At 39.2% G+C, this 16371-nt stretch overlaps 1 protein-coding gene across 4 annotated transcripts in view; it reads left to right on the top strand.

The window, feature by feature from the left end:
• Positions 1-16371, top strand: part of pcbp3 (poly(rC) binding protein 3) — a 134024-nt gene that overhangs the window by 99440 nt on the left and 18213 nt on the right. For all 4 annotated transcript variants that reach the window (XM_084724247.1, XM_084724245.1, XM_084724246.1 and 1 more), the window contains exons 6-11: positions 1032-1197; positions 9513-9536; positions 9642-9674; positions 9873-9989; positions 12659-12790; positions 15103-15231. In XM_084724247.1, the coding sequence (XP_084580373.1) occupies positions 1123-1197; positions 9513-9536; positions 9642-9674; positions 9873-9989; positions 12659-12790; positions 15103-15231 (510 nt within the window). In that variant the 5' untranslated portion in view covers positions 1032-1122. The remainder of the gene's footprint in view (positions 1-1031; positions 1198-9512; positions 9537-9641; positions 9675-9872; positions 9990-12658; positions 12791-15102; positions 15232-16371) is intronic.

The following is a 16371-nucleotide window of genomic DNA, read 5'->3' as shown; positions in this document are numbered from 1 at the left end:
GCTAACTAGAAACATATAGGGTTCTTTGGTCTGTCCCCATTGGTTCCTTGTGGTTCCACCTGGGTCGCCCCTCAAAAAAACTAAATAAAGGATTATACCTAGCACCATCTGTGAAAGGTTTCATCCAGAACCCCCTATGAGAGGTTTCACCGAGAACCTCTCTATGTTGTAATTGTTTCACACATAACCCCCTCTAAGGGTTCTATTCAGAACCTTTCTATGTTCTAAAGGTGCTAACAAGAATCCACCCAGGGGGTTCTATAAAGAACCTTTTATATTACAAGGGTTTTATCTAGAGCACACCGAGGAGGTTTGACTGAAAACCCATTTCAAGGATTTTAACTAGAACCCACCCTGTGAGTTCTACTGAGAACCTCTATATATTCCAAGGGTTTGATGTAGAACCCAGCCAGTGAGTGCTACTGAGAATCTTTTTATACTACAAGGGTTTTATTTAGAAACCAACCAGGAGGTTCTGCCAAGAACTTTTCTATATTTCAAGGGTTTTATATAAAACCCACCCAAGGACTTCTTCTGAGAACTTTTTCATATTCCAAGGGTTTTATCTAGAAAGCAATCTGGGGGTCCTACTGAGATCCTTTTTATATTACATGGTTCTTATCTAGAACCATTTTTGTATTACAAGGATTTTATCTAGAACCCAACCAGAGGGTTTTGCCAACAACCTTTCTATACTATGGCACAAAGAGCCCACTGGCAAAGCCTTAACAAAAGAGTTCTTCAAGAATTTCAACAATCTTCAAACAACTCTTTCTTCTAAAATGGGTTCTTTGGATGAAAAGGGTTCTTAAAGGAACCTTTAGTCTTACGAAGGACCCTTGATGAACCTCTACTTTAAAAAGTCGTTTTCAGAAACAAATGGTTCTGGATAGACCCTTAGCCCTTTAGGAAGAACCTTCTGGAACCTTAATTTCAAAGAGGGTATCATCTAATATTTATGCTCTGTCTGATAGGAACGTACACAATTTAATAATGTAAAAATGTATTTTTGTATGATGTTGTGTTTGCAGGTGACTGGCTGGCTGGAATACCACCCCACTCCTTCTCCTTCTGAGGACATCCCACTCCAGGACGGTGCTTTGGTCTCACCTCCCCCACAGCATGGAGCCCACCAAAGTCCAGTCAGAGGGTGGTCTCAATGTCACCCTCACCATCCGCCTCCTCATGCATGGAAAAGTAAGCAGACAGACTTTTGTACTGACTGTGGTGAAAAGTAAAACGTGTAGGGAATTTATTCTTTTTTGATGAGGTCCTCTTATTTTATTATTTATTACCTTTAAAAATTTCGTAAGCATACCCTCAGACCTATTATCTGCTTGCAGTACAGAAGCCTCAATACCTTAAGAGTCACTCTGCTGATTTTACACTTATATAAGTCTTGGAGTTATCTATTCAGCCCATAAAAACGGTTGTATAACTTCTTGTGTGGCTCTGGAGGAACTTTGTTGAATCATCTGGTTTATGTCCGCTAGGACTTGGAGGACCAAGTGGTAAGCTCTGCTCAAGGACTGAAAAATAAAGCCGTTGCAGATGTGCCAAAAACTGCAGTTCTTTGAACGGCCACTTGAGGCTGACCCCAAAAGCGAGTCAATCCCATTAGGCCCCTGAATTAAAAAGCCAAACATCATAGCAGAAATAAGCATGTTTACATCCTGGAACAAAAAAACATGGCTTTGGTCTGTACAGCTAATTTCCCCCTTCAAGACAACTATGATGCTAAAACTTGCATAATTAAGAGTGTGCCCAGTGTTTCCCGTATCCTGGTCCCCAGGGCCTGTTTTAGATGTTTCCCTGCTCCAACACCCCTGATTCACATGATCAGCTTGTTATCAGGCTTCAGGCTGTCAGGCAGAGGCTTCATGACGAGCTGATCATTTGAATCAGGTGTGTTTGAGCAGGGAAACATCAAAACATGCGGGGCAGTGAGCTCTGAGGACCAGGATAGAGGAAACACTGGTGCCTGCTTTGAGTGACAGGTGGGTTCTGTCACAGGTAGCTAGCTGTTAGGTAACCACTTCATTTGCGCCCACAGTGGCACTTCTAGACCAATTTTACTTTGAGGTCAGTTGGGGCCAGTTGTTTTGTAAGAGGGGCTCATTTGGCCTGTAACCAGAGGGGAACCCTGAAGGTCTTCTAAGCTTCCAGAGAAGTCCTAACATGTCGGTATTAATTTTTTTTTTTTTTATAATATTTGATTTATGTCATTTAATTATTAGGCTATTCTTTTCTGATTCTATCCTTCTATCCTATCACATTTGCTTCAGAAATTAAGGGTTACTGTCGTGAAAACTGCAAAATAGAGTTATCCAATCAGGTTTTTTGTTGTTCTCTCTAGGCGGAGAAAGGTTAGATCTGGCTCACTCACTGGTTAGGGCTTCATCACTGGAACAGAAGGCCACAGGCTGTGTGTGTTTGTTTGGAAAGTGACAGGTGAAGTAATTAGTCACATTTGATTTACAGTGGATGTGACAAAAAAAATCCCCTAAGAGCTTCTTGAAGGACAGAGATATCTTTCTCAGACAAAGCAGTCGAGACCAATGCTGTTGCGAGGTGGCTAACTTGATAGCGCTGCCTTTTTCACGGCAGACTTCAGCTGTCGAGAAAGATCTGCAAAGGCCTGTTATTTAGGAGACTTAAATTGCACTCGTCCCTTAGTCTGTTAGAAAAGATTTTCAGATGCTTGAATTTTCTGTTTTTTTAAAGCTGTTTTCAACAGTGCATTGCAGCAGACAGAGCTGTGTTGACAGACAGATATAATATCACTGGAGGCCTACAGTATGTTACATGTAACTGTGTGCGTGGTATTGAAACAGAGAAATAAGAATGATAAAAAGAAATTCAGAATGATTCATGTAGATTATTACAATAGTAACAGAGTCAATGGCAATCATCTACTGTTTAACACAAGCTTAAGTAAAGAAAACTCAAGAAAAAACATTTCTTAATCTGCTATCATTGTGTGGTGTTTGCTGCCACCTACTGGGATTTTTTGTACATGGCACTTACACACTATAAAGACGAGATGTCTAGATGTCACAGTCTGCCTGGCTGCCTGCTGCTTATTCCAGCACAATCTATTTCCATTTTGCTGCATTTTTGGTGTCTGGCTAAGTTTTGCCCAAACTGAAGTCCTGGCTCTAATAGTCACGGTTTTTGAAAATTTTAAAACCAGTGTCTCTTTGCAGAAATCATTCTCCAGTTGTGAGCAGTTTCATGTGGGAACTACTTTCTTGGTGTGGTAGAATCCACTGGAACTACTAGTTCCTTCGTGAAATTGCTCAGAACAATGTTTGTGGATTATCCTGAGTAACCGGGTCATAATTTCTGTGAAGAGACGTTGTCGCTGAATTTTTTAAATGTATTATTTTTTCCTTTTGGTGCTTTGAGAACCAAAATCCGAGTGCCATTTAGTCCCTTTATGCTGGCGAGAAGCAGACGTCTCTATCTAAATCTAAATGGATAAATAGCACTACAGGTAAGAGGGATATTGTTTTTGGTGGTGAACTTTCCCTTTAACAGAGAGCCCAAGTTATGAGCTGGAGGCAAGGAGCTTGAAAGATATTTATCAGATTGGGGGGTTTAATTAAAATTTGCCATTAGCTGCATTGTGGGAAGTATATCGATTCAGGAGTTTCTGAATTCTGACTCATAGTAGAAACAAAAAGTCAGGATAGCTCATCTTTGATTTGGAACATTCTTTTCTAAATCTGTTCCTTGTAATTGCTGATTTTTCATCTGCAGTCACCTCCATATGGACAAATCTAAGCTGCACTCAAAATTAAATCATTATGCAACAATAGCTCTACTTTTCTGCAACAGCAGTCCAATAAACTGGTTTCGCTGATTCATATTCACATCAGGAGTCTGCACCAGCTGTACACCTGTTACATCCTAACCTGGTACTCACTTTTATTCTGAAAGATCAGTGTGAAGAATGAGACATATGGCTTCATCTTATCTCCTCGCTGTGATGCTGCCCCTCCTGCCCCAGACTCACCATGACAGGTCTAGGCTCTGTGACGTCTGCCTGGGAATAAAACATGACCTTTGGTGTGAAAGGCAAACTATGTAGGATTTTCGTCCCAAAACAATATAAGAGACTCATACAAAAATAATCCCTCTCAGCCATCACCCACGACCCACCAGAAAGTGTGAGGCAGTGTCTACATCTGCAGAGACCCTGCCCTCTGTCTGCACCTCTTTATTTCCTAATTATTTTGCTGTGCTCTGGGTAGTCTGTATTTGACGTCCTGGGAATGAGACTCAACAATCAAGTATTACCTTCTGGTCCATTTACAAAGAGGAACTGACAAGTCCTGCACATTCTGACTCAGTGCTGAATTAATCCAAATATTATCAAAATCTCAATATGGCCAATTGCATTATCCAACTCATACAGGCTGCAATTTTGTAATTTAGGAAATATGTGTGACAAAACACCATAATAATGAGGGACTGCAGAGATACTCTGGCTGACAAATTTCCAAATGTAAGATGTTTGGTACAGACCCCAACAAATGTAACATCATCCTGATATTACTATTTTTTTGAAATTGTGATGCAATAATAAGTCCCACTAATCATGAATCATATAACAGTATCTGTCAAAATAATCACAACATGGTAATTTTTGTTACCGTGTCTGGCCCATAGCTTTTAGCTCTGATGGTCCCCCTATAAAGTTTAGAGGCTCTCTGACCATTTTCTAATTCACAGTGAAAATAAATTCATTCATACTGGAAGGAGGAACAGTTTTGTATGATGAGATAAATGAGGCTGTTGGTAAAAGAAGGCTGATCTTTGTGTGATAGCCTCTCAGGCTGTGCAAAGACCACTAGGATGATGAGCTCTGCCAGAGAAGACAATAAGGATAATAAGGATAATTCTGATCTCATAAATGTATTTTTCACACTAACAGAGCTTAAGATATTTATTCTGTCCCTGACAGGACCATTTTGTGTTCATTTTGAAGAATCAATATTACAAATGGCCAACTCCACTGCGCCCTGCCAGAGCATCCCTCTTCCATTAGTCATGGCTGGGAAATCGTGACTTGGAAATGAAAACCAGTATGTCATAACCAACCTCCCTTCGCCTCAGCAGCTCACACTTCATGACTGTTCACATGAGAGTAGTAGCAATGATTAAAGGACGAAATGCAGAGAATCAGCAGATTCAGATGAAGAGTAGTGGCCCATTAGTTAAATATATAAACATTTTAAAGTTTTGAATTCAGGTTCGATAGTACGTCCATGAAGTGGATATTGATGTATAAACGAACGCCGCTGTATTCCATGAAACATCAAACTTTATCATTCAATTCCATTGAATTCATCCATAAATTAGTTGGGTTATCTCCGGGAAATCTGTAATAATGGTGAAGGTTTGTTTCCTGCATACACTGACCTTTGCGACTTCTGAGATGACATTTGTGTTTTTGTTTTATTGTTTATAACTCAACTCAGCACGAGCAGAGCTTTCATGAAGGGTCTACAGAGCTGAAAATAGGTAGCCATCTTGGTTTTGAAGGACAAAAACAGGTAGAATCTTTAGAAACAAGTCAGTTATGACCCTAAAAGTCCCAGAAACCAGGTACTGTGCAGCACTTTAGCCCAAACCATTGAAAAACAAATTTCCAACATGGCTGATGGCAGCCATTTTGGATTTGGGGCTCTAAAAATGTTTGCCAGTATTTTTGCAATGGGCATGGGGGCTAAAATTGTGTTTGGTCCTAAGATATAGAGTACAATAAAAGCCACAGAAAAGCACAACACATACAACATACAAACTAAACAACACAATCCTTAAAGCCAAAGACACATCACCACTAGGTTCAGCTAGAAACATCCCAGCAGCTGTCTTCTGTCTTCAAGTGCCACTGTCAATCTCTCTGCACTAGCTTGATCTCAGGCCGAGCCTCTGGAATCAAGATGGCTGATTAGCCTTTTCCAAATAGAAACTCCTCTCCCAGACGTAAAGAGTGACAGGCTTCTGCCGACTCCGATCAGTCTTGTCAGCCCTTTAGTGTTTTCACGTTTCCCAGGACACAGCATGTAACCTGTAAGTGGACAACAACATCGGCACTTGCGTGTAGTGTGCTCTCTCTCCCCTGCCACTCTTTAAGAGTCAGAGTTGCAGTGTGTGCGTGGGTGTGTGGGTTGGCTCATTTGTGTAAGATCATTCATGCTTGGTTAACATGGCCTCTCCTGTTGCTCTCATGTCCATACTGCAGTAAAGTGCTAAAGAGGGACTTTATATCAAATAGGTTGAAATCCCATTTAATATAACATCAGTGGTTGAAGTGAATTCTCCAGACTCAGTGAGGCTTAGGCAGACAGCAGGAACACTGCAGGGCTGCAAGACCAGTGTAACATTGCAATTTGACAATAACAACCAACAACAAATCATGCACTGTAAGTTGATCGGCTGTTTATAACTGTCTATTGATGTAAACCTAAGCCTGTTATCCTGAAAAGCCCACTGCTCTGAAAATACACACACTGGAGTTTGAGTTCAGTGACGGTTCTTCTTCTGCAGGATACTGCAACTGCCGGATGTAACCAGTGGAGATCTGCACCAACATTAACATGAAGATTTCAAACTTAGGCAGTTGTTGATCACTTGTGGCCCCTAGTGGCTGGTTAAAAAAAGTGAAGTCAGCTGCCAATGGTCGTACAAAACAGAGCAGTCAAAAAATAGACTTACTGCCTCCCAGTAAAAGTTATGTAATATGTTAAAATTTTCCAAACGACCATCATCAGCCCATCCATTGGCGACTGATGATATCTTCATCCCCCTCATACCTCCTCCAGGCATGTGCACAAGCAGTGAATTCACTGTTACATGTTGTTTATGTACTATGTTTTCCATTTTAAATGGAGAAATACAACTGTACACCTTCTGAACTCAAGTTTCTCTCTTACCAAACTAAGACAACCTTAACTGGCTCGTTAACACCATGGAAAACACATTCAATTCAAATTTGACAGAAAAACATGTAAAAGAAACCAAAACCGTCCTTGTTAGTCTGTCCAGTCTTTCAACAATCACCAACTCGAAAAAAAACTCAAAATAAATCCTTAATTCACCATGTGAAAAGAGTGTAAAGAGTCTGACTCTGCAGGCTGTTTTCTTCTCACTCATCTCCCAGCTCTTTTGGATATAAAATGTCATCACCTCGTCATTTTATCCAATTCGATATTTGTGTGTAATTTGTCATAATTAGCATAGGACTTCTAGAGTTAGCCAAAAGATGCATAGTGAGGTCACAGTGACCTTTATCCTCATGACAGTGACCTTTATCGTCCAAGTGAACATTCCCTCAAAACACTCTTGATATGGTGTTCACAAGAATGGGACTACCTTAAAATATAATACCTGTGGCCATAAATTTTTTTTTTCCTTCAGTAAGCAGTCATGAATGTGCAAAAAAATTAGGCTGATTGATCCAGTACTACTTTAGATTAGCTGCAGACAAGCTGTAGGTCCAGTGATCACATACACACACACTCATTGACACATGTACACACAGAGGCGATTACGTGATCCCCTCCACTTTACACCTGGCAGGGATAATTAACATGAAACTAGCAAACAATAACACAATTATGGGCTGGAATAGAAGCTTCAAAGGAGAACATGTTGGCCGTAGTGCTGTTACAGAGAAGAAAACAATTCAACTTGGTATGTTTCCTTAATCTCTGATGACGTAACGTGTTCATGTTATTTATCACTAAGGGTGTATATCTCACTGGCTGAGACCGATTCGATATGTATTTCAATACGTCTTCAATGATAAGATACAACTTAAAATTTTTAAATGGCCAACAATTTGGTTTGATGTGATTCAGCTCTGTCTCGATATGATACAATATGATGCAATACAAGACAATGCAATGTGTGAATCTTTACATTTTCATTCAATTAATGCTACATTTGTAGAGTGCTGTTAGTTACAAAAAGAAATCCTGATAGTTTTACTAAATCCAGTGACAGGAGAGGGTGGTTTTGAGTAGTGTGGAGGAACAATGATGCTAGGTGTTACCTGCTCTCACAGTGACATGACGTCTCTGTGGGTCAGACTCGTGTCTCTGTTGTCCGCTGTCCAACACGTTTTACATAAATGATCTGCAGCAGTGTTTCTCATCTTTCTTATAAAACAAAACTTATTCCACACTTGCACGTTATGAAAGTTTGGCGATACGACGCGGTACAATGTCTCTTCTATTGCTGTTTTCAGCGCGGCCTGTTTTGAGTAAATGACGAGGAGACACAGGAGAGGGAGGAGGGAGCGCTTGTTTTGTGTGAAAACAGAGGAAAGTTACAGTGGCAGCTCCCTGATGCCAAAAATGAAATAAATGCACGTCCTAATGAGACGTATCGATACACCAGTGCTGCATCGATTTGTTTCCGATTCATGTTCCCCTTTTTACCGATAGAGGCCGTCTGAACTGATGCACTCATATCTTACACATTAAAGTCTGATGCATCGGATGCATGAGTGAATTGTTACACCCCTATTTATTACACTAAATATATTACAGATTTCTCCTTTAAGTTCTTTAAGAGTGAAGGTAATGAGTCACATTGTTTCAATGCCTAAATCTCTAAGACCCAGACTGCACACCCCCACTGAGCTGGCCATGTTGGTGGGCAGTGCATCACAAAGACTCAGAGCCAAACTCTTGCCCTTGCTTTGTGTGCCAAGCAGTCTCCAGCCCCAGAACTCACCCACTGCACGGCTGCTCATGCAGCAGCTCCAGACACCAGTGACCTGGTGACAGTCTGAATAACCCTGCAGCCAGACAGGCCCAGCCAGGACCTGCCAGAAGATGTATGACTGCGATGGGGGACATTGGCAGCATGACCAAAGTCTGGCTCTGTCACCCACAGCAAAGGAAGGGGTCTTTCCCTCAGCATATTTATTTTAACCCAAATCAAAATCTTTTCTTAAACCTAACCAAACTACTTTCACATTAACCACAACTTATGCCATGTGACTTGTGTAACGTACTTGAGTTGCGGTGCGCTTACCACTGGAACTTATTTCTGTCCACAAGAATATTTGAGGGCAACAACAAAGTATCTCTCCTCAATGACTCTACATAATGTTTGACAAATATAAATGAATTCTTGGGGAAGAATCTGACACTATGCAGCCTCTGGCCTGAAGGTTTAATGCCGCAATGATGTAACCGTCGCAGTCAACGAGGAGAGGTCAGGGAGTGTTGACGCTCGCAGCCAGCGCTGCCCCTCTGCCCTTTCCCCACCATGCCACCACCAAACTCATGATGAGTGATTACATGCACATGGAAAGTGTGGCCCCCAACACGGCTCCACAGCTGTGTACGCAGCTATGTAACCTCTGCATGCCCCTGTTTGCAAGTTGTTCAGGAAAAACAACAAGCAGTTTTAGTACTGTACATTTCTTCATAAGATTCTATTATTAAACATAGAAAAAAATCAATATTTTTCTCTTCTTTTTATTGCAGGAGGTTGGAAGTATAATTGGAAAGGTATGTTATTTTTGTTACATCACACGTTTGTACTCCAGGAAAAAATGGAAGTTTGTTTTTAATTATTTTTTGATTTTAAATTCTTGATTCCTTTGTTTTTTACAGAAAGGGGAAACAGTAAAAAAGATGCGAGAAGAGGTGGGTTCAGTCTCAACAAAGCACAGTTTAAATACTCTCAATTAATTATTAACACTTCTCCCATGCAAGTTGCAGCTACTAAATCTTGTAAATATATATACCTTGTATAGGGCCTTCATTCTGTTAGTGTTGAGTAGATTTAGGTCTCACATCAAATACTCTGAGTCCATTGACAGTATGTGTGTGTTGTTTTTACAGAGTGGAGCACGAATCAATATTTCTGAGGGCAACTGTCCAGAGAGGATTGTCACCATCACTGGACCAACAGACACCATCTTCAAGGCTTTTGCTATGATTGCCTACAAATTTGAAGAGGTATATAAGATTGTGAATTCTATCTAAAGTGAAAGCGCAGAGCTCACCGGCCACATGCACTGATCAGATCAAATGAGAGCTCATGTCCGTTTGCCCTCCTAATGCGCACACAAAGCACCTGTCTGCCAGGGGTTTATTAGTGTCACTTTAGATTAGTGTTAAATCTCACAGTTCCTGTATCTCAATCTGAGGCTGCTCACACAAGCTGATCACATGGAGAAGCATTAGGTCCAGGCATGAGGGAAAAAATAAAGAGGTAGATTTTTCTTAAATCTTGCATTTTGAGAATAAAATCGAAATAGCAAGAATAAAGTTGAAACGTAATTTTGAATTTACTGTAAATACTTAAACTTTTTTCTTGACATTTTGACTTAATTGTCCAAAGCCTTATTTTAATTATTTATTTTCATGATTTCTAATGTATTTTATCTTATGCCTGACACTAATACTTAAACTTCCACCTTTTCTCTGGACATTTTGACTTTATTCGTGACTTCTCCACATTTAGATTTTATTTTTGACATTTTGTCCTCCTTTGAATGAGCGTGGTCCGTCAAAGGACCCCATTACCAGGATTACAGAGCATTTGGACCTGAATAAACAGTTAACACTGATTTGTGTTCACATTTTTTATTTTAGCAGTGCAACACTGTTTTTATTAATTTATTCATTAATTTATTTATTTATGCATCCATCCATCCATCCATCCATCCATCCATCCATCCATCCATCCATCCATCCATCCATCCATCCATCCATCAGTCTTGGTGTTATGGGTGGGCCTAACGGGCCTGGGCCCACCCACTTATACAACTAGCCCACCTTAAATGACTGGGAGAACATATATTTTAACTTTAACTAACTTAACTTTTATTTTTAATTATTAAAATCTGCATTTTAATACAGCCTTAAGACAAAAAAGTTTGACAAAATTTGACAAAAAGACAACATTTATTCAGCTATTATCACATGTGAGGTCTGGACCAATCACAATGGGCCATAATTCGTCGCACCAGATATGTTACGCTTGTACATGCATGTCACACTATGGCGGTTGTTCAGCAGAAGTGATGATCGGTGTACTGAGGAAAGCTTATCATTGTTTTATTTTATACCTGCAGATGCATTTTTCATCAAAACTAGAACGTCAATAAAATGTAGACAATACAGGAGGTAGAGCTGAATATTGCTGCTTGACTTGATGTCTTCAGATGACAGATAGTTAAGTTTATGAATGAACAGCGCATCACACAACGCTCTCTCTCCTGTTAAAAGTCATTGTAGCTCACCCATTATTCTGGTCGCTTCGTTTCTCCCTCTCCTTACAATCAGTGAATTGATGTACTGATCTACTTGATCCATAGTGAAAACATAGATAAGGAGATATCCTGTGCCATCTGAAATAAATATAAACTGCAGACTGAAACTGTTCAAAAGATTTTAAAAGTGTCATAATCAACTGGAAGTGCTCGTCGCCATCCACAGTATGATATCAGTCATTTTTGTTAAAGTGAGATTATCAGTTGGAAACAGTGTTAACTTTTGTAATTAAAAGGCCCAACCGAAGTTACCGTGGCCCACCCAAAATTAAAATTAAAATTTGACTCTGAAGTTGCACAAATTAGAGTTAGGCCCTTTTGATTAAAATAAAAATTAAATAATGGAATAAAAAAAAATTCTACAACTTGAATTTCTGGGTGGGCTTCCTGTTGGCAGGTCAGGGGCATCTGTTGGGGGGTGTGGGGTGCCCTCCCAAATAAACTATAACGGAAACATTACAATGTTTCAACTTTATTCTCGAAATTTGAAGTTTTCTTATGATTTATTTTGATTATTTCTTATTTATTTTATCCTATGCCTGGCACTAATACTGAAAATTCCTCTCTGTTCTTGAAATTTCGACTTTATTCTCAATATTTTAGACTTTATTCTTGCAAGTTTGATTTAATTGTCAACATTTTGACTTAATTGCCAACATTTTGACTAACAGCCATTCTCTAAACCCCTTCTTTAATGATTTATTTAGATTATTTATATATTTTTTATTTTTATCTCACACTTGGCACTAATGCTGAATGTTTCATGTTATTCTTGACATTTTTACTTAATTCTCAAAATAAAAAGTAAAAACATTCTTCCTCCTCTCATTTGTTTCAGCATATGCCCGGCCCGAACACTCCATAATGGACCACAACTTAGTTTTCATAATGTTTCCATTTCACACATGCAAAGTTGTAGGAAATAAAAACTTTTTAAAGACTTTTCATATATAGTAGATGTGTATAAGGTGCACAATCATCTTCATTGTGGTAGATATTTGTATCCCATGGCTGTAATAGCTGAATTATAATTGTCTCCTCTCAGCTATCTGTTCCTCTGATCCTGTCTTTGATGTCACTCATCTAATTGATACATTCAAAGCACTGTGACTGAATCTTGTGAGAGGAGACCTACTGCTGTGCCCTCACAGAGGACAAAGAGCAGTCCTCATTCAGCAGGCAGAAAAGATCTAACAGAATGATTGAAACACATGTAGTTTTTGCAGCTCATTTGTCCTGACTTTGAAGTTTGTAAAGTGATTCATATGGGTAGTCATTACCAGAAAAATTTATATCACTTTGAGAAAATATTACTGCTAAAAAAATGAGATACATATTCTTGTTTTGTAGGACATCATCAACTCCATGAGCAACAGCCCAGCAACCAGCAAGCCCCCAGTCACCTTAAGGCTTGTAGTGCCAGCCAGCCAGTGTGGCTCCCTCATAGGGAAAGGAGGCTCCAAAATCAAAGAAATGAGAGAGGTAGGATATGGAACATTTTTTATGGCTAACTTAGAAAATTCTATCCAAATCTATGAGTCAGGCCAAATGTAGAGCCGCTGAATAGTTTTGTCTCTCCGCTTGTGTTAGCAACATTTCATAAAATTTACATTCTCCATGAGTACTATAATAGGATGACTATTTGTTTGATTGAATTATTAGATTTCCCCAACTGTCTTTATTGTTTGTTTTCATTTGATAATGCAGTATGTAGGAATTTGATTTGATAATAATTTAATTTAATCAGATAATATAATGACTTTCAGCACAAATTTCTGACCTTGGAAACAACAGCATTGCAGCTCCAGTTTAGAAAGCACATGCAGAGCCCTGTAACACGTCTTTGTGTTCAGCTCATCGGGGCAGCACACTGAACTTTTGACGTGTTTGTTCACCCAATCAGGACAGACTCACCTGCAGTGAAGGTATATAAATGCTTGCTCTAAGTGAATTGCTATCCACTATGTCAGGGTCTTGAGGGGTGACCCCTGCTAGAGCTCCACCTTTGGTCATGCAGCATGAGTAGGGCTACGACCTCCATTTCACACAAGCATTGTCCTCTTATGGGGTCAACAAGCTTACAAGTTTAGGCCAGCAAAGTCAGATGATTGGCCCAGTTGTGGGAGGTTTTGGGGGATTGAAGGGGCACAAAACAAGCCGAGAATTAATACATAAACAAGTGTGGCTCCACGTTCTATGAGAATTTAGCAAAACTAGGTTTAAAATGAGTAAGTCCAGATTTGAAATTAGGCAGAGCTGTGTTGCAAAATTAAAAACCAATCTCAGTTTAGTAAACCTGAGATTAACGATTTAAAAAGTTAAAAAGAGTTCAATCAATATGAAAATGCTTGCTTACCAATATTAAAAGCAATCAGTCAATCAATCAATCAATCAATCAATTAATCAATCAATCAATCAATCAATCAATCAATCAATCAATCAATCAATCAATTTTAGTGCTGTCAGGACTAGTAAGAGCAAGGAAAACTCTTTCAGCTATGACTAAAAAAAAAAAACTTTGAGCTGCTCTATATTCCTTTTCAAATATTAATTTGTTTGTTATCCAGCTCAAAAGTTATAAAATGCTACATTTTTGGTAACTAGATAAAATGTCAAAAATACAAAAAAACAAAAACAACAGAAAACAAAAACAAAATGTTATATTTTTTGCTAGCTAGATAAAAAGTCAACAGAACAAAAAAAACAAAACAAAACATTTTATTGTTTGCTAGCTAGCTAAAAAGGTAACAAAACATTACATTGCAAGCTCTAATTTCTCCTTCATTTGAGACATTCCTTTTGGCTGCTTTATCAACTGGAGTGAAAGAAAAATGTAGCCCCCAACATGTAGCCCTTTCAGTGACCACACTCCTTTAGTGAAACATGCACAACACTAATGACCACTGTGAATATACAGATCTACAGTGTCTATAAACTCCACATCCCAGAATGCATCCCAATATTTTATCTGTGCACAGTAGAAAGTATTCACCAGACTGTCAGTAGACACTAGATAGTGTGTATGTTCCAGCAGTCAGCAGTGGCAAAATGGCCTCATATCATTTAAGCAAATATACATTTTGGAAAATTTAGAATTTTACCTTATGTTGATTACACAAACTGAAACAACTCTTACTGTTATTTTGACTTAATTTCTTATACTACTTGGTATATTTTCTGAAAAATGTGTAATCATTGTACACTTGCCATTATTTTCCTTGAACTCCTTCAGAGCTAGTTATTTCTAGTTATTACTTAAACAGATGATAATCGACTTTAAAGGCAATTATGTCACATGATAAAAAAAAAAAAATAGATACATTTATATAGTTTTACATTTACAGCTGGCCATTTGAATGCAGCCATAAAACTGATTTAGCCAGTATGAAATTAATTTGACACCCCTGCCAGAAGAAGACGTGGAGCCTAAAGCAAAGGCACATTGCTGTAGTCCTAAAGGCATATGGACCTTTATAGCTAGCATGGCACATGTCACAGCTCAGGGCAAGAGCAGCAGTGTTACATCAAACAAGTGACCAGGCTAAACAACTTATTTATCCTGGTGCTCTTTTAAATATTGATACAGGGGTAGAGTTCAAACAGCATTTATACAGCCTGCACCAGGTGGGGTTTCTTGATAGAGGATGACTGACAGAATAAGTAAATTCAAATTTTAGTGTGCTGCCCTACAGAAGCGAGCATGTCCAACTCTTCAGAGTGCTGCACAGCCTGTGACATAGAAATGAATCTTGTCAACATTGTCGAGTCCCTCAAAGTCCCTTACTCTACTCCAGTCCACAGGAGCCCAGGTTCAGGTGGCGGGGGACATGCTGCCCAACTCCACAGAACGTGCAGTGACAATCTCTGGGACCCCAGAAGCCATCATCCAGTGTGTCAAACAAATCTGTGTGGTCATGCTGGAGGTAGAGTATGTCGACATTTAACGAAAGAGCTCTTAAGTGCAGGGGTCGTGTCTACCACCACTGATAAACTATTGATCGAAGTACATCTGAAAACCTCACTTAAAATAATCCAAACTTTCATTTTAAGAAAGCTAGTATTAAATAGTGAGAGGCTAAAAAGGTTGTGCTATATCTCCAGCTAGACATTCATGCACCATGTTTCCGTTTGTATACACTGCTTGTGGTGGTAAAACACATTTTCTCTTCGGATGTTTCAAATGTGCTTCACAGAAAAAGAAAATGCCACCATGACAGACAAGCTAAGCTATGTCTGAGTCAGAAACACCTGGCTTTAACTGTCCATAAATGTCAACCTGACAAGCAATCTGCAGAGGGCAATTTATAATGAGCTACAATACTGCATATACTACCTTAAAGGGATAGTTTTGATTATTTGAAGTGGGGTTGTATGAGGTACTTCTCAATAGTCAGTGTATTAAGGGTATTAACCCCCCCCCCCCCCCAGTTTGGAGAAGCAGCAGCATGGAAGCTAAGCAATGCTAAGCAATAAGTTTAAGTGTATGCTATATTTGTAATATTTTCACCTATTTACCCTGGCGTCAGACACCCTTTTCAGATGGGAAACCACTGTTATAAAAATCAAATATTGCGCTCTCTCACTCAACCAGACTCCATTGGTGAAATCAGTCATTTTACCCTGCAGAACATGGGATTTGCTGGGTTGCCACTGCCTTGATTGGTTAGTTAGTTGTCTTAGTGTGTGAATTTGGTGTTTTAAAAGTTTAGTTCAGATGTTCAGATTCACCAAAGTCACACAATAACACAAACTAACTAACTACCAAACGAGGCAGCGGTAGACCAGCAACTCCTGTGTGCTGTGAGGTAAAATGACTGATTTTGTCAGTGGAGTCTGGTTGAACAAGAGAAAGGGATATTTGGCGTATTTAAAGGTGGTTTCTAGTTAGAATATTTTTAACCACTTAACCTACGAGAAACCACTGTTATATAAGCCAAATATCACTCTCTCTCAAATGAATGATTTCCCCAATGGAGTCTGGTTGAGTGAGAGAGAGCAATATTTGGCTTATATAATGGTGGTTTCCCCTCAGAAACAATATGATGGCAAGGTAAAGCACTGAA

Source organism: Lutjanus erythropterus, chromosome 8, assembly GCF_056507025.1.
Source record: "Lutjanus erythropterus isolate fLutEry1 chromosome 8, fLutEry1.hap2, whole genome shotgun sequence".
In the NCBI taxonomy this organism is placed as follows: Eukaryota; Metazoa; Chordata; class Actinopteri; order Lutjaniformes; family Lutjanidae; genus Lutjanus; species Lutjanus erythropterus.
The sequence above is the reverse complement of the archived record's forward strand: the minus strand, read 5'-3'. Positions and strand labels throughout refer to the sequence as shown.